The sequence below is a fragment of the Phacochoerus africanus genome, chromosome 2 (genome assembly GCF_016906955.1).
Source record: "Phacochoerus africanus isolate WHEZ1 chromosome 2, ROS_Pafr_v1, whole genome shotgun sequence".
NCBI classification, from domain to species: Eukaryota; Metazoa; Chordata; class Mammalia; order Artiodactyla; family Suidae; genus Phacochoerus; species Phacochoerus africanus.
Window position 1 is genome coordinate 100,939,873 of NC_062545.1, and position 23,772 is coordinate 100,963,644.

The following is a 23,772-nucleotide window of genomic DNA, read 5'->3' on the forward strand; positions in this document are numbered from 1 at the left end:
GTGGGTTAAGGATCCAGCATTGCCTCGAGCTGTGGTGTAGGTCTCAGATATGGCTTGGATACAGTGTTGCCGTGGCTGTGGCACAGGCGGGCAGCTACAGCTCCGAGTCAACCCCTATCGTGGGAACTTCCATAAGCTGCAGGGACAGCCCTCAAAAGACAAAAAAAAAAAAAAAAAAAGGCCAAGAACTAAATGCATTAAGTAGGCTTTGGAAACTGCTTCAAACCAACCAACTCAAAGAAGACATTTTAAAGATAATTGGAGAAAACGGACTATTAATACTTTAAAAATATTGCTGATTTTTTTGGATGTGATAATGGTATTATGTGTGTGTGTGTGTGTATGGTTTTTGTTTGTTTGTTTTTTCCTTATTAGGGCCACACCCGCAGCATATGAAAGTTCCTAGGCTAGGAGTTGAATCAGAGCTGCTGCTGCCAGCCTATGCCACAGCCGCAGCAGTGCAGGATCCAAGCCACATCTGTGACCCACGCCACAGCTTGCAGCAATATCAGATCCTTAACCTGCTGAATGAGGACAGGGATTGAACCTACATGAGCCCACTGAGCCACAATGGGATTCCAATGGTTATAGATCTTTTTGAAGCCCATACATATCAAAGTGACATACTTAAAAATTCACAAATGATGTAGTTCCGTTGTGGCTCAGTGGCTAACAGACCCAACTAGTAACCATGAGGTTGCAGGTTTGATTCGTGGCCTTGCTTAGTCAGTTAAGGAACTGGCATTGCCGTGACCTGTGGTATAGGTTGCAGACAGAGCTCGGATCCCGAGTTACTGCAGCTGTGGCGTAGGCTGGCAGCTACAGCTCCAATTTGACCCCTAGCCTGGGAACCCCCATATGCCAAGGGTGGGATCCTAACAAAGACAAAAAAAAGACAAAAAAAAAATTCACAAGTGAAATTTTATATATGTGTGTGTGTGTGTGTGTGTGTATATATATATATATATATATATATATATATATATATATATGATTAACAGGATTAAAAAATATATTTTAGCCAAAATACAAAAGGCAGAGAGGGTGGTGTGGCCAGATGAAATAAGAACAGAGGAATGTTGATGAGTCCATTGAGATTCATTATACTATTTTCCAATTATGTTTACATTTAATGTGTTCATAAAAGCTTACTAAATAAACAAATAATATGAAACAATAAATGTGAAACTAAACAAGCAGAAAAATAGAGCTCTAATTAAACAAAGATAATTTAAGAAGCTGGGGAAAAGTTTTTAAAATCCTAATTAGTATCTCCGGTGAGATGTGATGGAATACTGTAACCATAAAACAAGAACAGGCTACTATGAAAAATGAGAATCACAGAACGAAGAAAAGCTCCTGAAGATTAAAAATATGATGACTGAACTTAAGAGAGAGGAATTAGCACAATGGGCACTATGGAAAACTGAATTTGTGATTTGAAAGACAAAACCAATAAGTTCCCTCAGACAATAGCAATGAAAGGTAAAAAGACAAAGTGTAAGAGAAAAGTAAAGATCCATTAATAAGATTTCCAAAAGGGGAGTTCTCATTGTGGCTCAGAGCTAACAAACCTGACTAGTATCCATGAGGATGTGGGTTGATCCCTGGCCTTGCTCAGTGGGTTAAGGATCTGGTGTGGCTGTGGTATAGGCTGGCAGCTGCAGCTCCAATTTGACTCCTAGCTTGGGAACTTCCATGTGCCTCGGGTGCGGCCCTAAAAAAAGACAAAAACAAAAAAAAAACTGTTCCAAAAGGGACAGACTAAAGCTGACTCTTGAACAACATGGGTTTTGAACCAACATAAATCCACTTATATGCAAATTTTTCCTTCCAATAAATATACAGTCAGCCCTCTGTATCTGCAGGTTGCCTTCTCAGACAGAAAGGGCTGACTATGGGACTTGAGCATCTGTGGATTTTGGTATTCATGGCGGGTCCTGGAACCAATCCCCTGCTGATACTGAGAGAGGACTGTAGAAGAAAAATGAAAAAATTAGTAACAGAAAATTTCTTTGAAGGAAAGAGAAACTTTCAACATTTTATGCAAAAATATTAGGAAAAAATCAAAATTTATTCTGATAAAATTTCTGAATTCGCAGTATATGAAAAAATCCTACTGGCTTCTAGACAGAAGAAATATGTTGTCAGAAAAACAAAGAAAAGCAGACTAACAGATTTCTCATCTTGAACACCATACATCTGAAGGGCAATGTCTACAAATTTTTGAGGAATAGATTATAATTCCAGAATTGTGTATGGAGAGAAACTACCAGACAAAATACAGAAAAATGAAGACTTATGAGTATGTAAAGACTTATAGCCACCCCTGTGCTATTTTGGGGAGAGAAAAAAAAAAAAAACCACCACACACAAAAGTGCTAAGCTGCCCTGCCTCACCACCGTGATGAAACAATGAAACATTAACAGCCAGAAAAATTAAAGAGAGGGAAAACAGGGTCCACTAAACAATAACAAAATAACAACCACCACAAAAAAAAAAAAAAAACAACCCCACAATCAGGAAATATAATTAAATCTCAATAATATAGTTGACTTTATTTCTTCCAAAAGAGCAACAAAACAGTTCTTTGCTAAGTCCCTCTCCCCCCAAACTCCAAAAAATATTAAAAATGACAAAGGGGGCATGACAACAGTAAGAATAAAGAAGTAAAGAAATACTGTCTTCAGCTTCATTTAAATGCCCACAAGTACCTCCACAACAGATTTTTCCTCACTTCAACTTTTTGGCAAGATTTTCACATCACCGAGCATCCCTCATTACAGATAACCCAACCCTGACCTGTTCTGCAGGCTCCGCTCAGAAGCTGGCATTTACAAGTGCCCAGTACGTGGTCATTGAGTACTGTTTATGAAGTAAAAAATGTAAAATCGTAAACATTTCCATTTCTTCATGATTAATAATGACCTTAATTAACTGGAAGAGATAACCTCCATGCAAAACAAATGACAGTAATGGAACATATTCAAAACAATGAGAGATTTGGCAGTTGAATCTTTAAATGTTGCTATGCTCAGTCCCTGTGACTTACTCTCTAAGGCAGCAGTTCTGGAAATGTGGCCCTGGGACTTCTACAGGTCCCTCAGACATTTCTGGAGTGTTCTCAAGGTCAACACTATTTTCATGATAATACCAAGACATTACTTTCTGCTCTCCTTCTCCCATGTGCGTAGTTCAGTTTTCCAGAGGCTACATGTCTAACAGCACAACAAGCTTAATACAGGACTCACTGAGAATCAGTTAAGGCTATTCATTAAAGAGATTTGCGAAAATGTACAACGAAGCCATTCTTCTAAGTTTTTGTTTGTGGAAAGCAGTTATTTTCATAAAAATATTTTACTAATGCTAACATGTAATGGGTTTATTACCATATTAACTATCTCTAAATGAACTAATCAAAAATTTTTAAATATGTCAGTTTTAACTGCTAATATGGTTAATGTAGAGAACAATAACCCACAAAAGGATGTTATCTGGCATCCTCAATTATTTTTAAGTGTAAAGACCAAAAAGGTTAAGAACCACTGCCCTGAGTCTCCAAGGGAATACTAACCCAGGATCCTCATTAGGCAGCTTTACTAGTCAGAGGAGCCTCTGTCTTTTAAAAGGTCACACACTTGAGTATAGTTTGGTTTCTCCTCTCTCTTGGCTCTAGTGTTTAGAAATAAATTACCATAAGCCATCCTTATTTGAAACCAAGGTCACTGGCTCTTAATGTCTGCTTGTGTGTGTCAATTATACAACTGGATGGAAGAAGTGTTTTGAATAAAAGTAGTCTTATTTAACATTCAACAAATATTTAATGAGTATCCACATGGTAAACTTACAATGTTACTATGAAAATTGGAAATCCAATTTAGCATTTAAATAAAAGTCTGTCTTTTCTTCCTGTGAAAAATAAATCAATGTCTGGAAATTCTGGTAGTGTTTAAGAAAAATTAAAAATAACTAGTCAGAGAGTTTACACAGCTTCCCATGGGACGTCAATGCATAAGAGGCAGCATACAGAAAATTTTCTTGTTAACTTGGCTGTAGTTGTAGACCTATTTATTTGGTTCTTATAAAAACAATTCCTCATCTCTTGCATTCACCATCCATACAGTTTAATAGCTGCAGACTGTTATCATCTCGATTATGTGTTATATGTATTTATCATTTTATTCTAAAATTAGTCAAGTAACATGTAGAAGGAAACTCCTCAAGGATCTGAAAACATCTTCCTTCTTGAAAAGTATATAAGAATTATTTGTAGTTTCAGGTCTTTTTTTCAGCTTTTTTCTCTCATGTGATTTGTTTTTATTGAATATATTCCTTCCATATGTTACATAGGCTAGAATATTACATAGTAACATACAATATCAACTCTAAAAAACTAAACATATACAGAAAAGCGCAAAGAATTAACTTCCGTACTCCGACAAGTGACATTAACATTCTATTAACATGAACATTTAAGGTCCCCAAAGAGGGAAAACCACTCTCTTGTGTTTAATCTATACCTTTTTGGTCCATTTCAAATACTTCATATGTATACATACAGATAAACACACACACACAACCAAAAACCGGCATTCCTTTGTATATTTTCTAGTTTATATAAATAGTATCATAATATATCAGATGGAGTAGTGTCTTTGAAATTCACGTCTCCTAAAACCTGTCAATGTGACCGTATTTGGAAACTGGGTCTTTGTAGACACAATCAAGTTAAGATGAGATGATACTGACTTAGGGTGGGCCCCAAATCCTATGACTGATGTCCTTATAAGAAGAGGAGGCAAAATGGAGTTCCCTTAGTGGCTCAGTGGTTAACGAACCAGACTAGGATCCATGAAGACGCAGGTTTGATCCCTGGCCTTGCTCAGTGGGTTAAGGATTGGGCATTGCTATGAGCTGTGGTATAGCTCACAGTCTGGATCCCACGTTGCTGTGGCTGTGGCGCAGGCTGGCAGCTATGGTTCTGATTCGACTCCTAGCCTGGGAACTTCCACATGCCATGGGTGCAGCCCTAAAAAGCAGGGGGGAAAAAAAAGGATGAAAGAAAGACATGCTCATAAGAAAAGGCCATGTGATGACAGACACAGAGGTTGGATGCAGCCACAGGCCAAAGAATACCACGAACAACCAGAGGCTAGGATGGATATACTCCCCTAGACCCTTCAGAGAGAACAAGGCCCTGCTGACACCTTGCTTTTAGACTTAAGAGTCTCCAAAACTGTAAACAACCCATTTCTGTTGTTTTAAGCCACTCAGTTTGTTATGGCAGTACTAGTAAACTGACAGACTTAAGGATCTGCCTGTATCTTACTTTTTTCACTCAATATGTCTTTGCAACTCCTCTATGTTGATATATATAAGAATTAATATTTGAAGTTCCCGTCATGGCTCAGTGGTTAGTGAGTCCGACAAGGAACCATGAGGTTTCGGGTTCTATCCCTGGCCTCGCTCAGTGGGTTAAGGATCTGGCATTGCTGTGAGCTGTGGTGTAGGTTGCAGATGCGGCTCAGATCCCTTGTTGCCATGGCTCTGGCATAGGCCAGTGGCTACAAATCCGATTAGACCCCTGGCCTGGGAATCTCCATATGCCGCAGAAGTGGCCCTAGGAAAGACCAAAAAAAAAAAAAAAAAGGAATATTTACCACGTATGCCAAAGTCTAACAGTACTAGCTATATTTTTTTAAATGAACTACTTACATACTAGATAGTAAACAGCTGCTACCCTCAAACCACTCCCCCAGGACCTCTTCATGGTTTGGCAATTAATGTACAGAAGAGAACAAAGGAACAAAGGTCATGCCATTTAAATAGTTGAAAATCACCTCTACTTCATTCCATCCAACCAGCCCTGTACCAAAAGGCCACAGCTTTATTTACTTTTCTACTATGGAAATTTAAGTTATTTCCAGTTTTCCCCCTATTAAAAACAAGGTTACCTCTCTCATAACTAAGTGGATTAAGGATCCGACATTGCCATTGCTGTGGCTCTGGTTACAGCTGTGGTGCAAATTCCATCTCTGACCCAGTAACTTTCACATGCCGTGGTGCTGCCAAAAAAGAAACAAAAAAGCAATGTTACAGTATAGATTCTTGCCCTCAGTAAGCAAAATCTCACTATATTAAACTCAGAAAGCAGGGAGTCCTTACACTCCATACTGTTAATAGCTGGATGTTAATTACTGCAAGTCAGGAATCACAGAGATTTTGAAAATAAAAATACCTATAAAGTCCCTGTTTTCAAGCTACCCAGTTTGTGATACTTAGCAACTTCACAAGGACAGTTGTAAGAGTTTGTTAGGAAGTAGAATTGCTAAGACACTGAACAGCTCCTTTTAAAAATGTATGTTCTGATCTCTATTAACTGAAAAAGCACAGAGCACCAGTGTGCTACATAGTAGCACCAGCCACAAGCAGGGATTTAAATTGAAATTTAATAAAATTAAAAATTCAATTCCTCAGTCATACTGGCCACATTTCAAATGCTGGCATATTAGACAGTGCAGTTACAGAAAATTTCCATCAACATAGAAAGTTCGAATCAACAACTTGGTATAGGGACCACCACTGTATCTATCATGCAGTTTTATTAAATATTAATATTGATGCTTGTGAAGCACCTAAAGACCCCAGCTAGTACTCCCTGATCCTCTAACCTCTGACAACCAACCACTCTCCTAAATTTGGTGCTTCATGATCTGAATATTTTTGAATTTACTATTACCAAAACTTAGTTTATTTCATTCATTGTAGCTCTGCTGCAGTATTTATGTTATCAGCTGTTTGAATGTTTGAGCACTACAAACAATACTACAATGAACATTCCTTCAAATGTGCTCTGGTGCATCTATCGAAAAGTTTTTCCTAGGACTCAAACCAGGAAATGGAACTGCTAGAAGGTAGAGTATTTATTCTGCAGGTAATTTGAGGAATAAGAGAGGCCAATTCCTCTCGAAAGTGGTCCGACCAGTTTATACTGTCACTATCAGAATATGAGAGTCCTCTTTATCTACAGCCTCACCTGATATATGAGATGTAATTTTTGCAAATCTGATGAGTACAAAATATTTTGGTTATCTTAACTAGCATGATCCTGATGAATGATCAATTAAACATCTTTTTAAAATGCTTACTGGCCATTCAGGTTTCCTAGTCTGTTTTTTCTATTACTTTGCTCATTATTCTATCAATACTTTGGTTTTGGAACTGATTATAAGAGTTCTTTATAAATTAAAAATGCTAACCCATCATCCTATCTGTGGCTTGTTTTTACTTGTTCTAACAGTGAATTTTTTCATTTTAACACAAACATTAATCTTTTCATTCGTGGTTTACACATGTTTTTGCTTAAGAAATCCCTTTTTCAAATTTATAGAAATACTATCTTTTAATTTGTCTTTGGAGATTTTAAAATGCAGTCTTTCACATCTAGGTCTTATTGAACCAAGAGGAATTTTTCTTTGTATGTGAGGCAAGCCACTCTAATTTTACTTTTTCCATCTGAATGAGCCATGTTCTCAATCTCAGCATGATTTATTTACTACTTTTGCCACACTTCACATTTCCATATAAGAATGGGTTGTTTCTGGACTCTCTCAGTTCTTCGGAATTCAATTTATCTATTTCCTATTTCTATGTTAATAAAATGCAATCTTTTTTTTTTTGTTTGTTTGTTTTTTGTTGTTGTTGCTATTTCTTGGGCCACTCCCGCGGCATATGGAGATTCCCAGGCTAGGGGTCGAATCAGAGCAGTAGCCACCGGCCACAGCAAGGCAGGATCCGAGCCGCGTCTGCAACCTACACCACAGCTCACGGCAACGCCGGATCGTTAACCCACTGAGCAAGGGCAGGGACCGAACCCGCAACCTCATGGTTCCTAGTCGGATTCGTTAACCACTGCGCCACGACGGGAACTCCAAAACACAATCTTAAGAACTGAAGTTTTATAACTTGTCTATGTGGTACAGTTACTCCACAATGAACTGTTTCAACAACTTTCTAGGCTTCTTGCTTTTCCCTATGATTTATGGTATTAGCTTCTCAAGTATCATAAAAAAAACTGCTGAGATTTTGATCAGATATACATAGTGATTAACACGGAGACAAAATTAACAACTTTATGACACTGACTCTTCCCATCTGTGAACATGGTATCTCCATTTATTAATCCATATTTAACATCTTTCATTTAGGTAATTTATACCACTTAAAAACTACTGCAAAGAACAAATGCTGGAGAGGGTGTGGAGAAAAGGGAACCCTCCTACACTGCTGGTGGGAAGGTAAATTGGTACAGCTACTCTGGAAAACAGTATGGAGTTTCCTCAGAAAACTATAAATAGAATTACCATAAGATCCAGCAATCCCACTTCTGGGTATATTTCCAGACAAAACTACAATTCAATAAGCTACACGCACCCCGTATGTTTATAGCAGCACTACCCACAATAGCCAAGACATGGAAACAACCTAAATGTACATCAACAGATAAATGGATTAAGAAGATGTGGTACATTCTATTTTTAGTTTTCTGAGGAATCTCTATACTGTTTCCCACAAATGGTAGGAGGAATCCCTTTTCTCCACACCCTCTCCAGCATTTATTGTTTGTAGACATTCTGATGATGGCCATTCTGGCTGGTGTAAGGTGGTACCTCATAGTGATTTTGACTTGCATTTCTCTAATAATGAGTGATGTTGAACATCTCTTCATGTGTTTTTTGGCCATCTGTATGTCTTCTTTGGAGAACTGTCTGTTTAGATCTTCTGCCCATATTCTGATGGGGTTTTTTTTTTTTGGTATTGAGCGGTAGGAGGTGTTTATAAATTTTGGAAATTAATCCCGTCAGTCGCTTCATTTGCAAATATTTTCTCCCATTCTGTGGGTTGTTTTTTCTTTTTGTTTAGGGTTTCCTTTGCTGGGCAGAAACTTTTAACTAAGTCCCACTTGTTTATTTTACCATTTGATCCAGCAATCCCACTCCTGGGCATCTATCCACAGAAAACCATGACTCGATACATACACTCCAATGCGCATTGCAGCACTATACACAATAGTCAGGACATGGAAACAACCTAAATGTCCATCGACAGAGGAGTGGATAAGGAAGATGTGGTACATGTACACAATGGAATATTACTCAGCCATTCAAAGCAAAGAAATAACGGCATTTGTAGCAACATGGATGGACCTTGAAATTTTCATGCTAAGTGAAGTTGGTCAGACAGTGACAGTGAGACACCAACATCATATGATATCACTTACATGTGGAATCTAAAAAAAGGATACAATTAACTTCTTTGCAGAATAGGTACTGGCCCACAGACTTTGAAAAACGTATGTTTTCCAAATGAGACAGGTTGAGGGGGTGGGGGGATGCAATGGGGGTTTGGGATGTAAATGATGTAAAATTGGGTTGTGATGACCATTGTACAACTATAAATGTAATAAAAATTCATTGAGTAATTAAAGATGTGGCACATATACACAATGGAATACTACTCAGCCATAAAAAAGAATGTAAATTTTGCCATTTGCCACAACATGGATGCAACTAGAGACTCTCATAGCAAATGAAGTAAGTCAGAAAGAGAAAGACAAATACCATATGATATCGCTTATATGTGGAATCTAAATTATAGCACAAATGAAACTCCTAGAAGAGAACATAGGCAAAACACTCTCTGACATCAACATCATGAATATTTTCTCAGGTCAGTCTCCCAAAACAACAGAAATAAAATAAAAAATAAACCAATGGGAACTAATCAAACTGAAAAGCTTTTGCACAGCAAAGGAAACCAAAAAGAAAACAAAAATACAACTTACAGAATGGGAGAAAATAGTTTCAAACGATGCAACGGACAAGGGCTTAATCTCCAGAATATATAAGCAACATATACGACTCAACAGCAAAAAAGCCAATCACCCAATAGAAAAATGGGCAAAAGACCTGAATAGACTGTTCTCCAAGGAAGATATACAGATGGCCAGCAAACACATGAAAAAATGCTCAACATCGCTGGTTATAAGAGAAATGCAAATCAAAACTACCATGAGAGACCACCTCACACCAGTCAGAATGGCCATCATTAATAAGTCCAGAAATAGGAGTTCTCGTCGTGGCGCAGTGGTTAACGAATCCGACTAGGAACCATGAGGTTGCGGGTTCGGTCCCTGCCCTTGCTCAGTGGGTTAACGATCCGGCGTTGCCGTGAGCTGTGGTGTAGGTTGCAGACGCGGCTCGGATCCTGCGTTGCTGTGGCTCTGGAGTAGGCCGGTGGCTACAGCTCCGATTCGACCCCTAGCCTGGGAATCTCCATATGCCGCGGGAGCGGCCCAAGAAATAGCAACAACAACAACAACAACAACAACAACAACAACAACAAAAGATAAGTCCAGAAATAACAACTGCTGGAGGGGTTGTGGAGAAAATGGAACCCTCCTGCACTGTTGGTGGGAATGTAAACTGGTACAGCCACTATGGAGAACAGTTTGGAGATATCTTAGAAACCTATACAGAGAACTTCCATATGACCCCGCAATCCCACTCTTGGGCATCTATCCGGACAAAACTCTACTTAAAAGAGACACATGCACCCGCATGTTCATTGCAACATTATTCACAATAGCCAAGACATGGAAATAACCCAAATGTATATCAACAGATGATTGGATTAGGAAGATGTGGTATATATACACAATGGAATACTACCCAGCCATGAAAAAGAATGACATAATGCCATTTGTAGCAACCTGGATGGAACTAGAGACTCTCATACTGAGTGAAATGAGTCAGAAAGAGAAAGACAAATACCATATGATATCATCTAGAACTGGAATCTAATCTCCAGCACAAATGAACATCTCCACAGAAAAGAAAATCATAGACTTGGAGAACAGACTTGTGGCTACCCGATGGGAGAGGAAGGGAGCAGGAGGGTTCGAGAGCTTGGGGTTATCAAATACAACTTGGAATAGATTTACAAGGAGATCCTGCTGAGCAGCATTGAGAACTATGTCTAGATACTCATATTGCAACAGAACAAAGGGTGGGGAAAAAATGTATACATGTAAGAGCAACTTGATCCCCATGCTGTACAGTGGGAAAAATAAAAATAAAAAATAAAATAAATTATAGCACAAATGAACCTATCTAACAAAACAGAAAGAGACTCACAGACAGAGAAAAGACGTGGTTGCCAAGGCAGGGGGGGGAAATGGGATGGATGGGGAGTTAGTTAGCAGATGCTAACTATTACATTTAAAATGGATAATGAGTTCCTACTATACAGCACAGGGAACTATAGCCAGTCTCTTGAGATAGACTATAAGGGAAGATAATACAAGAAAAAGAATGTCACTTTGCTACACAGCAGAAACTGGCACAACGCTGTAAATCAACTTTAATTTTTAAAAACTATACTTCTTTTAGATTGATTTCTAAGTTCACTGTAGTTTTATTCCATTTTAAATAATATCTCTATATCACATTTTGAATTTCTTTGTTATTGTTATGCAGAAATAGTATTTATTTTGTATGCTGATCTTTGATCCAGAAAATGTGTTCGAATTTCCTCAAAGTTTAAAATTAGACTCTTAAATTTTCTGTGCAATCATAACTACATATATGAACATTTAGATTTCCTTTCTTTTCAATTTTTAATCACTTATAGCTTATTCTAGTCTTAACAATCTGCTTAGAATTCTAGTACAATGTTGAAAAGCGATAATAAAGGGCATAAACACTTTGTTCTGACTTTCAAGGAAATACTTCTAAAATTCCCAAAATATAGTACTTAACTATAAGTTTCTGTAGAGACAGGAATTTCTTTCTACCTTTATTGTGTTGAGCTTTCTCTCTCCTTTTTTTTTTTTTTTTTTTTTTTTGCTTTTTAGGGCCACACTTTCGACATATGGAATTCCCAGGCTAGGGGTTGAACTGGAGTGCAGCCGCTGGCCTACGCCATATCTCATGGCAACGCCAGATTCTTCACCCACCAAGCGGGGCCAGGGATCAAATCCGCATCCTCATAGATAACTAGTCAGCTTTGTTACCACTGAGTCACAACAGGAACTTCAAGGTTTTTCTTAAATCATGAGTTAAGTGTTGACTTTACCACATGCTTTTTCTGCATCTCTGGAAATGATTATATGGATTTTAACGCTTAAATTAATAAACTTCATCAAGATATTTTCTAATATGAAGCCATCTTACCATTCCTGCAGTAGTTGGTATTGACAGATACATTCTTTTTCCTATCTTGCTTTATTCTATTTTACAAATTAAATTTACAAGCTCTGTGATTACATTTCTGTCAGTACTGCCTTGAAATAATGACCTTCTTTGCCTTGCTTTGGACACCAGAGCTGAACACTGTAGTTATTTCTCCTTTGTTTGCTGTCTTGATGTTAAGTTTTATAAATAGAGGACATTTGGAGGGACACCTCAACACCAAAGCAAAAGGAAGACTCTTTCCTCCCTCCTTTCAGTGTAATGTTTTCTATGCAGTAGTCAAGAACAGATCAGCATGGGAGACTTTGTAATGTTTACCTAAGTGACCTTCACAGTTCACTTTTGCCCACACTCTAATAAGTTTCTTCACTCCTGGAAGATTGTGTATTCCTGGGACAACCAGGTCCTCTTGCTCAAAGATCTGGATCTCAGCTTTGGGTAGGTATGGAGAAGCTTCCTTTAAATTTCTAAATTCCTTCCTCTTCCTCTCTGCAACAGCTACTTTCTGCAGCTGCCTCTTCTGTATTCTTAAGCACTGTCAATTTCTTTCACGACTAAACACATTAAATAATTTAGGCTTACAGGTCATACAGTCCCTGTCACCAATGACTCGACTCTCCTGTTACCTAATCATACTGACAACATTTTGCACAGAAAAGGAAACCATGAAAATAAAACAAAAAGACAACCAACGGAATGGGAGAAAATAGTTTCAAATGATGCAACTGACAAAGGCTTAATCTCTAAAATATACAAACAACTTATACAACTCAACAGCAAAAACAAACAAACAAAAAAACCCCAATTGAAAAATGGGCAAAAGACCTGTATAGACATTTCTCCAAAGAAGATATACAGATGGCCAATGGGCACATGAAAAAATGCTCAACATCACTAATGATTAGAGAAATGCAAATCAAAACTACCACAAGATACCACCTCACACCAGTCAGAATGACCATCATTAACAAGTCAACAGATAACAAGTGATGAAGAGGGTGTGGAGAAAAGGGAACCCTCCTACACTTTTGGTAGGAATGTAAGTTGGTACAACCACTATGGAAAACAGTATAGCAGTACAGCAGAAAACTAAATATAGAACTACCATATGACTCAGCAATCCCACTCTTGGACATATATCTGGACAAAACTTTCCTTGAAAAAGATACATGCACCCGTATGTTCACAGCAGCAGTACTCACAAGAGCCAAGACATGGAAATAAGCCAAATGTCCATCGACAGATGAATGGATTAAAAAGATGTGGTGTATATATATACGGTACACACACACACACACACACAGGAATACTACTCAGCCACAAAAAAGAACAAAATAATGCCATTTGCAGCAACATGGACGGAACTAGAGACTCTCATACTAAGTAAAGTAAGTCAGAAAGAGAAAGACAAATACCATATGCTATCACTTACATCTGGAATCTAATATATAGCACAAATGGAACTTTCCACAGAAAAGAGACTCATGGACCTGGAGAACAGACTTGTGGTTGCCAAGGGGGCGGGGGAGGGAGTGGGATGGACTGGGAGTCTGGGGTTAATAGATGTAAACTACCGCATTTGGAATAAACCAACTAAAATGGAAAAAATAAAAATCATTAAAAAAATAACGAGAGCAACAGTGGAGCGCACGTAAACAAACAGCTGTGGATGTTTTGTAATAAAACCTTATTTACAAAACAAAACAAAACAAAAACCTAAGCAGCTGGCCTGCAGGACATACTTTGCTGAACTGTCTAATAAAGTTATTGTTGCTGATGGTAATGGTAATAAATATACGTGATTTAGAATATCAGTGAATCCATCACTATCTGTGAATTGAAAATTTAACATGAATATCACAGCAATGTGGCGGATCAGCAGAATAGCAGTGATATTCGAGAGGTGATTTTTCATATTAGAAATAGTAATTGAAGCAGGTAGTAATTTCATATATTACAGTATTTAGATTTAATATGAAAATGGATCCATTAGAACAAGTTGAACACATATATTCAACATGAAAGATACTTTCAATTGTATTAGTACATAAAAAATTCCAAATTTCTCAGGTTGTTTGTTACATTACTTTATTGTTCATATTTACCCTGGTTTGAAAGAGAGTTCTTCGACCAGATGTATTCAATCACTATCTTTAATTACACATCATCAACCACTGACTTGCATAGTTACACCCAAGTGCTTAAACCTTTATGTGCTATGGGTTTTTATATATTTCTTAATGAAACCAGTATCCTTAGGCTCATTAGCATAATCATGACACTTTGCTGAAACACATAATCTTTGGCATGTCTCTTGGTATATATGCATGTGTGTTTCTTTGAATACATACCTACTAGAATTGCTAGGTGTTCGGATTTGTGTGTGTGTATGTGTTCAAATTATAGAGAAAATGAGTTTACCAAAAGAGTTGTGACAATTTTTTTTAGTGGCCACACCCAGAGCATATGAAAGTTCCTGGGCCAGGGATTGAACCTGCACCTCAGCAGCAATCCAGGCTGTTGCAGTTGGGTTCTTAATCCACTGCACCATAGCAGGTATACCAGGAGTTACAACCATTTAAAACCCTACCAGCAGCACCACATCCTAGCCAGTAGTAGGTATCATCCTTTTTTAATTTTAGTCATTCAGGTGGGTGTCTACTAGACCTCACTGTGATTTAATCTGCAATTTCCTAATTACTAATGAAATTTTTAAAACACTTTTTAATAAGTTTATTGACCATCTAGATACATTTTCAAGTGCTTCCTCAAGCCTCTTATTCATTTTACCATTGTGTCTTATTCTTACTGGTTTGTAGGAGTTCATTACATAACATCATATTACATATGCTAAATATAAGCCATTTGTGAATTATATATATATATATCTCTTCTCCCACCCTCTGGCTTGATTTTTCATTCTCTCACTAATATTTTTCAATAAAAGCTTTAAGTTTTTTTTTTTTAATTTTTAAATTTTTTTTAGCTTTAAGTTTCAATGTAGTATATTTTATCAATCTTTTCTTGGAAAAGTATTTGGAAAATACTTCACAAAAGAAAATATATAAGCACATGAAAGTACACGAAAACTGCTCAATATCACTGGGCGTTAAGAACTGAAAATTCTAACCAAAATAACATACCAGAATATATTTCATAATTATGTCCCCAGTGGATGATTCCACATAGAGAACTTTATAGAAATATTTGATTTATTTATTCTTACTACTACACATAAAAAGGGAAAGGATAAAATAAATAGATCAACAAGAAAGTCAAGTTCTAGAGAAAAAAAATTATTTAAATACCTGAATTTGAAATGTCACCACCTGAAATCCTTATGGAACGGACTTAAATATGAGCTGAACCTAATGCTTTCCCTACCTAAACATCCCTGTTTTGGAGGTCAGTAAAGTTTAATTTTAATGCAAAATTCTGTGCTAATTTTAAAGTTGTTTTAATTACCAAACATAATAGAGATACAAAAAAGAACAGAAAATACAATTAAAAGTATATCCACCCTTGAATTTTGTTAAATCTTAATGTTTTTGTCAGATACGCTTGAAAGTTTTGTGTGGTTACTGGTTCTACTTTGGGGGGCTTTTTTCTTGTTTTTGTTTTGTTTTGTTTTCCTTTTTTAGGGCCACATCCGAGGCATATGGAAGTTCCCAGGCTAGGGTTGAATTGGAGCTGCAGCTGCCAGCCTAAGCCACAGCCACAGCAATACCAGATCCAAGCCACGTCTATGACCTACACCACAGCTCACAGCAACACCAGATCCTTAACCCACTAAGCAAGGCCAGGGATTGAACCCACATCCTCATGGATACTGGTTAGGTTCATTATTGCTGAGCCACAATAGTCACTCTTACTTTGGTTTTTGCTGCTGTTGAAGTGAACAGAAGATTATGGACCTAAAAGAAGCCCTACTGTGTGCCCTCCCCATTTTCATTCTTCTTTCTTACTTTGATATAGCCAGTAACCTGTTTTATTCTACATGTTCTAAAAATTTTCAATATTATAAAGTGTTAGATGACCATTAATAGACATGTCCTCTCTATGCAAATGTGCAAGAGTCTTTATAGACAGCCTTGGAGTAAAATGCTGACTTGTGGGGTATACACAGCTTCAGTTTCACCCATATCTCTTAAAACTATACACACACCTGTCTTATGACCCAGCAGTTCTCCTCCTATGTATATGTCCAAATAGATGAGTGCATATGTCCACCAAAACACGTTCAAAAATGTGCACAGTCACTTAAGCAAAAATAGCCCCAGAGTGGAAAAAAAGCCAAATATCAACCCAGAAGGGAATAAATAAATCTACTGTGGCATATTCATACAATGGAATAGCACATACCAATTTAAAAGAGCAAACAAATGATGTAGTAACATGGGTGAATTTCAGCAACACTATGTTGAATAAAAGGAGCCAAAATAAAAGAGAACACATGAATTTCACTTCCTAATATCCAGTAATAATAAGCATTTTTCATGTACTTTCCATGTCCTTGTATATCTTCTTTTATGAAGCATTTTTCCAAATTTCTCCCCATCATTTTAAATTATACTTTTTATTTTGAAATAATTGTAGTTTTAAGAAAAATGCACCTTTTACCTCTTTTCCCCTAGTGACTACAATAATTCAAGGAGATGCAAAAACTAATTTATTAGGGAGTTCCCATTGTGGCTCAGCAGTAACAAACCAGACAGGTATCCATGAGGACATAGGTCCAATCCCTGGCCTTGCTCAATGGGTTAAGGATCCGGTATTGCAATGAGCTATGGTGCAGGTTGCAGATTCGGCTCGGATCTGGTGCTGCTCTGGTGTAGGCCAGCAGGTGCAGCTCTGATTTGACCCCTAGTCTGGGAACTTCCATATGCCTCAGGTGTGGCCCTAAAAAAGGGCCCTACAAAGAAAAAAAATAAACAATCTCTTAGGAAGGAAGTCAGAATAGTAAACTCTGGTTGGTGTGGGGTACTGACAAGAACAGGGCAAAAAGGAATTTTCTATTATGCTAGAAATGTTCAATACTTGATATGGGTGGTAATAATACAGGTATATACATACGTAGAAACTAATAAGCTGTGACTTTAAAATTTGTGCACTTTCTACTTCATACTTCAATTTTAAAATGCTTTTTAAAATCATTTTGGCTTTTTATTCCTTATCAAAAGAAAGATAAATACTATTTTTCAAAAAAAAAAACTGATTAAGGCAGTGTAAATATTTTCTCTGGTGGTACTTTACTAAATACAAGAATAAAAAAAAATTTGTATGTTTTAAACCCTTTCTACAATGTCAAGATTCCTTAAACCTAAGTTGAAATGATGGCCCCACTACATAAGAGACAAAAATAGTTTCAACAGACTAGCAGGGAAGATAAAGATGATACGAAAAGCCTACTGAAGAGAAAAAGAGGAAAGTGTTTGTACCTGAAGAAGATTGTGACCTCTAAGACCGTCTCCCACCAGATTCCCACACAAGACTGGAACAATCTCTTCTGAGAAACTGATCGCTCCAAAAGAAAAGGCCTACAGAGAGTAGGATGCCCAGAGGAAGAGACTGAAGTGCTGCCCATACACAGAACTTCCAATCAACGTTTTAGTGCATGCTCCCAAACAGGAACAGATGAGCAAGAATCACCGCACAGTTGAGGAAAGCCTCCAATGAGGATTAAGACAGAAGCCAAAGAAGAAAATGAAACTTCAGGAAAAATGCAATATGTTTTTAATAGCTTTCGAGAGGATTCTCAGTTCTGCTGAAGAACTGAGAGTTGCATTAGTGATTGGTACATGAACATAAAACAGGGCAGTGATGTGCTACAGGAACATTAAAACATGTACAAGAAAGGAAATGCAATTATCATACACTTCATCTGAGCACAGAATAATAGTTAACAAAGTCATAATAATGTAAAAGCTAAGTTAACCAAAAAAATAATAAGATGGAAGGAGGAAAAAAAAAATCTGTGAGTTGGAAAGGGGTCTGGGAACCCAGAGTGAATACTGAAGACATGCAGGAAGAAGAGCTAACAGCTCAGGGAGATAACAGTTAATCTACCTAAATTGAAAAATAAAGAAATATTATAAGCAAGTTCTTTTGAAACATAGTGCTCAAAGCATTTGTCTTTAGGGAGTGGGAATCAGGTATGGGGTAGACATGGGGTCTGCTATTTTGTATTAAAACCCAGTACTTCTATGCAAGTTTTAAAACGATTACATTCTACTACTTCGACACAAAGAAAATACCAAAGAGGAAGATACATCATTTTGGGAATGGAACTTGCCAATAGGACTAAAATTTAAAGAGTTAAATTATATTATTTTTAAAAATACAAAGCATTTTTTCAGTCTTCTTGTTCCCTGCTTTTCACTCTTCTATATAAAAGGAACAAACCTGTTTGAGAATTTCTGCTACAAGTAAAAAGGGAAAATGGAAAGGAAAAATGAACTTGGTGCAGTAAAAACATTTCTATCAACTACTAAAGAAACTATTTGAGAGAGTTTTTAATAGTAGCTAATAGTCATTCTGGGGAAAAAACAAAACAAAACACCACTTAATAAATCTGAAGAAAGACACACCGTTTCTAAATCAGGCACTAGCAGAAAACATCCACCAGAGGGAAAAGAAGGACATAAGGGTACTAAGGGCAGTAAATTTTATGGAGTGACATGTCTGTTCTGTAACTCTGATCAAGGTGAAGGCAGCTTACCACTTCGTGAATGGACCTATTGAAGCCATCATCTTCCGTAAGGATCAACAATATTATAAGGGCCATATACACATGGTGTGAATTTCTTTCTTCCACATGATACAGAATCTCGAGAATTGGTAAAACCTAGTGAATAAAAATTTTAATTTACTATTTCAATTACTTTATTATAAACCAGTATTTTATTTATAACTTTTCTTACATACCCTATGCTTTAATTTAGTTGTATTTTTCCTTAGAAGGGAAAAAAAAATACAAACCAGCCTGTGACTAAAAGTATTTTTCCATGTGTACAGCTAAGGTACCAACAGAGAAAGGCATCCCCCTCTGTGAAGGTTGGCTGCCACATACAGTTTGGATTTACAGGGACCATTTAGGCTCACTGGTAAGCATCTGACACTGAAGAGAGCAAGTGAGCCTTCAGCTTAGCAGGAACTTACACAACAGGGTATTCTTAGAAAAGCTGTATAATATGTCAAACATTACCTTCTTAATAAAAGAATTATTAACAACAAGACCATATCAGCACAGTAAATTTTCTACCAGTGGTATCTTTCCTATCTGAGCCTCAACAAATTATAGAAGACAGACAGGGAAGAACATTATGCTTTTGGTTAAAACATTATAAGATAATCCATGTAAGAGACTGAAAACAAATATACAAACTACACCTCACCCCACCTCACCCCCCTAAAAAAATCCTAAAACAAAACCTTTTAACTGTTTACTGGTGTTAACTCACCACATGCAGACAACTGTTTCCCTGCATCTTATGTACCAACATCCCTTGCATGGATCTTTCTAGAACACAGGATGTCATGGGTTTTCTGCTTACTACCATCATTTCCTTTAGGCTACATCATGCTCAGAATTGTCTGTTTATACTCACTCACTCATTAGGAAACAAGCCTTCTCTTTATAGGCTTTTGCTAACATGAGTAATACACTGTTATATCTAATTTTGCTACTTAAGCCAATGGTTTCCTCCTACAGCTTGTGCTGCAGACAGGTTCTTTTCATCACTTTTTTTTTTTTGTCCTTAGTGTCACTCTGACACAGAATAAGCTTTTTCAAATGAATTATAATATTCCATGTTTATTAATTATTTTCACCTTTAATGCTGAAAAAAATGGCCACCAAATCCCTGGTGAATCCTGCTATCACCCTATAAAAACTGCTGCAGAGGGGACATTCTTCTTGCCACAAGCAAGCTGCTATTTCAGAGATGTTCACAATTTTATTAATGCATGAATAGTCCAACATTATTTATATATTTTGTATTTCAAGTATAACCTAAAATCTTAGTGAAGTAGCTTAGTTTTCATAGAAATATGGACTTCCCGTTGTGGTGCAGCGGAAATGAATCTGACTCAGAACCATGAGGTTGCAGGTTCAATCCCTGGCCTCGCTCAGTGGGTTAAGGATCCGGCATTGCCATAAGCTGTGGTACAGGTCGCAGATACGGCTCAGATCTGACGTTGTTGTGGCTTTGGCATAGGCCAGCGGCTACAGCTCCGATTCCACCCCTAGCCTGGGAACCTCCATGTGCCTCGGGTGCGGCCCTGAAAGGACAAAAGACAAAAAAAAAGAAAGAAAGAAAGAAAGATTTTTGTTTACACACTAGTGATAAAGGAAATACATGATTGCTTATAGGAGTTACTGTCTATGAGCAAAAATTTGGAACCAATTTCACTCACCTAGTGAAGCATGGTGTGCATTTATGTGATGTCTGGCAATGGTACTGAAAAAGAACTATAACATTCTAGAAACTGAGTTCAGAGAGCATTAAAGCTTTTTCTTTTTTTTTTTTTGTCTTTTCTAGGGCCGCTCCCGAGACATATGGAGATTCTGAGGCTAGGGGTCTAATTGGAGCTGTAGATGCCAGCCTGTGCCAGAGCCACCACAAGAAAGGATCCAAGCCGCGTCTGCAACCTACACCATAGCTCACGGCAATGCCGGATCCTTAACTCACTGAGCAAGGCCAGAGTTCGGACCTGCAACCTCATGGTTCCTAGTTGGATTCATTAACCACTGACTGAGCCACGACGGGAACTCCCAGAGAGCCTTAAAATTAAGCCTGTTGAAGGGACAGGACACTTGGGAAACTGAGTTGAAAAATCAACCTCCTCTTAGTCGATCTCATCAGGAATATGCTGCAACTGTAACTGGCTACTCGAATGTGGTGGGTGGGCACTTAGCAGCAAAAAGGAACCAAGAGGATATAAAATTATTCTAGAGAACAGCAGCCAGTGTGTCTTGGAGGACTTGATCCAGGCTGAGTCACAGGTAGTGGGTAGCTGTTAAGGACCTAAAGGTCAGGGAAACTTGTCGTGCTGTGTGCTCTCTCCCTCTGTGCTGTGAAGTCATCTCTATGTGCACTGTCTGCTACACTGTAAGAGTCACACCCCTGCCTTCATCTGCTGGCATCTCATCAACCTTGATCATGACGTCTGTAACCTGGCAAACATACATACCCTCCTGGGAAAAGAAATTACTCTTCGAAATATTATAAAATACAAAAACCATGTTTAGTGTGATACTCACAAGATTTTCCATATCTGTGCGAGCCAACATGTATGTTCTAATATTACTATTCTGATGCAGCAATGTATACAAAAGGAGGGTTGCTTGATCAGATGTCTGCTGTTCACAGAGGGCCATGTACAAACTGTTAAAGTTAATCTGGAAAGCATGTGGATTTGATGAGGGGAAAGGACTGCTATCTGGAATGCAGAAAACAACATTTTAAAAGTATTATATTAGCACTTTCTAGACTGTGCCTTAAATATATATAATAAAAGCCATTAATACATATAATTAAATTTCTACTAAGCTGCTACATTTCAGATTCAAATTTTCAATCTGTATTCTAAATTTTACCTAAGAATGAACTAAACTAATGTAAAACCTGACTATAGTTGATAATCGTATACTCAAAATTTGCTAGTTGAACTGAAATGTTCTCATAAAATAAAATAAAATAAACATAAAAACCTAACCCAACCCCCAAATGGGAGTTTATTTCCCTGTACTATTCTAAACCATGGATTTCCACTGATTATAAATATTTGAGCAAATGTTCTGTAACAAAGTGACTTTTTTTTTAAAGCCAAATATAAAAAAATACTATTTTTGCACTAGTATAGATGAATTAAACTATCATTAAAAATATGAACTTAGGAGTTCTCTGGTGGCACAGAGGATTAAGGATCCAGCTTTGTCACTGCAGCAGCTTGGGTCGCTGCTGTGGCATGGATTTGATCCCTGGCCTGATAATTCCATTTACCACAGGCAAGCCCCCTCAACAAAAAATACATACATACGGACATATACATATATATACACACACACACACACACACATATTTAAAAAAAATACAGCTATGAAACGAGGCAAAAGGTCCTCTAACATAAAATTTAACCATGGCACTGAACTCTTTTGTTACCAAAACTAAATCTCCACCAGCCCTAAATAAAAATATCGAGACATAAACAGAAAATCCTCTTATAAGACACAGTTAAAAAGAAAAAACTGCCTTGAAGATGTTAATTTTTTTCAAATGAATCATCACAGCTGAAATATTCACCAATGTCATTAATCTACTTATGAAGAAAATAGCTAGGATAACAACATATAATTTTGATTCCTTTTTTAAATTTTTTTGGTCACATTTGCAGCATGTGGAACTGACCCACAACTGCTAAGAAACTTTTTTTTTTTTGCTATTTTAGGGCCGCACTCATGTGTGGCCTATGGAGCTTCCCAGGCTACGAGTTGAATCAGAGCTGTAGCCACTGGCCTACACCACAGCCACAGCAATGATGCATCTGAGCCGCATCTGCGAACTACACCACAGCTCACGGCCAACACCGAATCCTTTAACCACTGAGTGAGGCTAGGGATCGGACCTGCATCCTCCTGGATACTTCATGGATACTGTGTGTCTTCACAGCTCCAAAAAGACAAAAAAAAAAAAAAGAAATATATGCCAACAAAATCTTTGATAGCACAATCTTGTGCCTCTTAGACTTTTCTTTCTAACCTTTACATCCATCAGAAAAATACATCTAAAAAATATCTTCAATTTTTCTTCAAAGTGCCCTCATCTTTTCCCTCCATATTTATAACACAGGTTATTTTTTCAATCCTAACACTGTATTTTTGACACTTAAAAAAACAATTGTTTTGTGAGAGCAACCTATACTCTGCAAAGGATGTGCTGGATGTACAGAGAGTATGCCAACATGACAGAACCTAGAGAAGACTCAGTGGAGGAAGATTCTGGACATACTACACTTCTTTACAATGGAAGCAAAGTAACATGTTCACCTGACTGCAAATGGAATACATATGTTGTGTGTCTATACATTACTAGCTAGAAAGTACTATGAACCAGTCTTTACATGGACAGCTTTATGTAAATTATCCTTTATTTAAGCCATAGGACAACCATGTCATTACTCTAACCAGTTTTACAAAGGATGAAAGAGAGGCTTGGAGAGATTAAGTAACTTTTCCAAGGTCATCTCTTAGTATAACATAGATCAGTTCCTGTTGTTTTCACCACACTATATCATTTCTTATAATAGTGGCAAAAATTGAGTTTGTCCTCTGATAAATGCTCATTTAATTCTTACAAGAACCTTATGAGGTAGAGATTATAATACCTGTTTCATCAATAAGGAAACTAGTATTTTAAGATTAAAATCTGAGATATGAACTCAGGTCAATCTAACCCAAAAGCCAATGTTCTGAATCACAGTCTCTCAAAAGATGACTATCCCAGGAAGGTTCAACTCTAA

General features: G+C 37.3%; 1 protein-coding gene across 3 annotated transcripts in view; it reads right to left on the minus strand.

Moving 5' to 3' along the window:
* The window catches only part of DYM (dymeclin), a 387,283-nt gene that overhangs the window by 224,723 nt on the left and 138,788 nt on the right, over window positions 1-23,772 (minus strand). For all 3 annotated transcript variants that reach the window (XM_047764400.1, XM_047764416.1, XM_047764407.1), the window contains exons 10-11: window positions 21,515-21,693; window positions 18,971-19,096 (exon numbers count right to left, since the gene is read on the minus strand). In XM_047764400.1, the coding sequence (XP_047620356.1) occupies window positions 18,971-19,096; window positions 21,515-21,693 (305 nt within the window). The remainder of the gene's footprint in view (window positions 1-18,970; window positions 19,097-21,514; window positions 21,694-23,772) is intronic.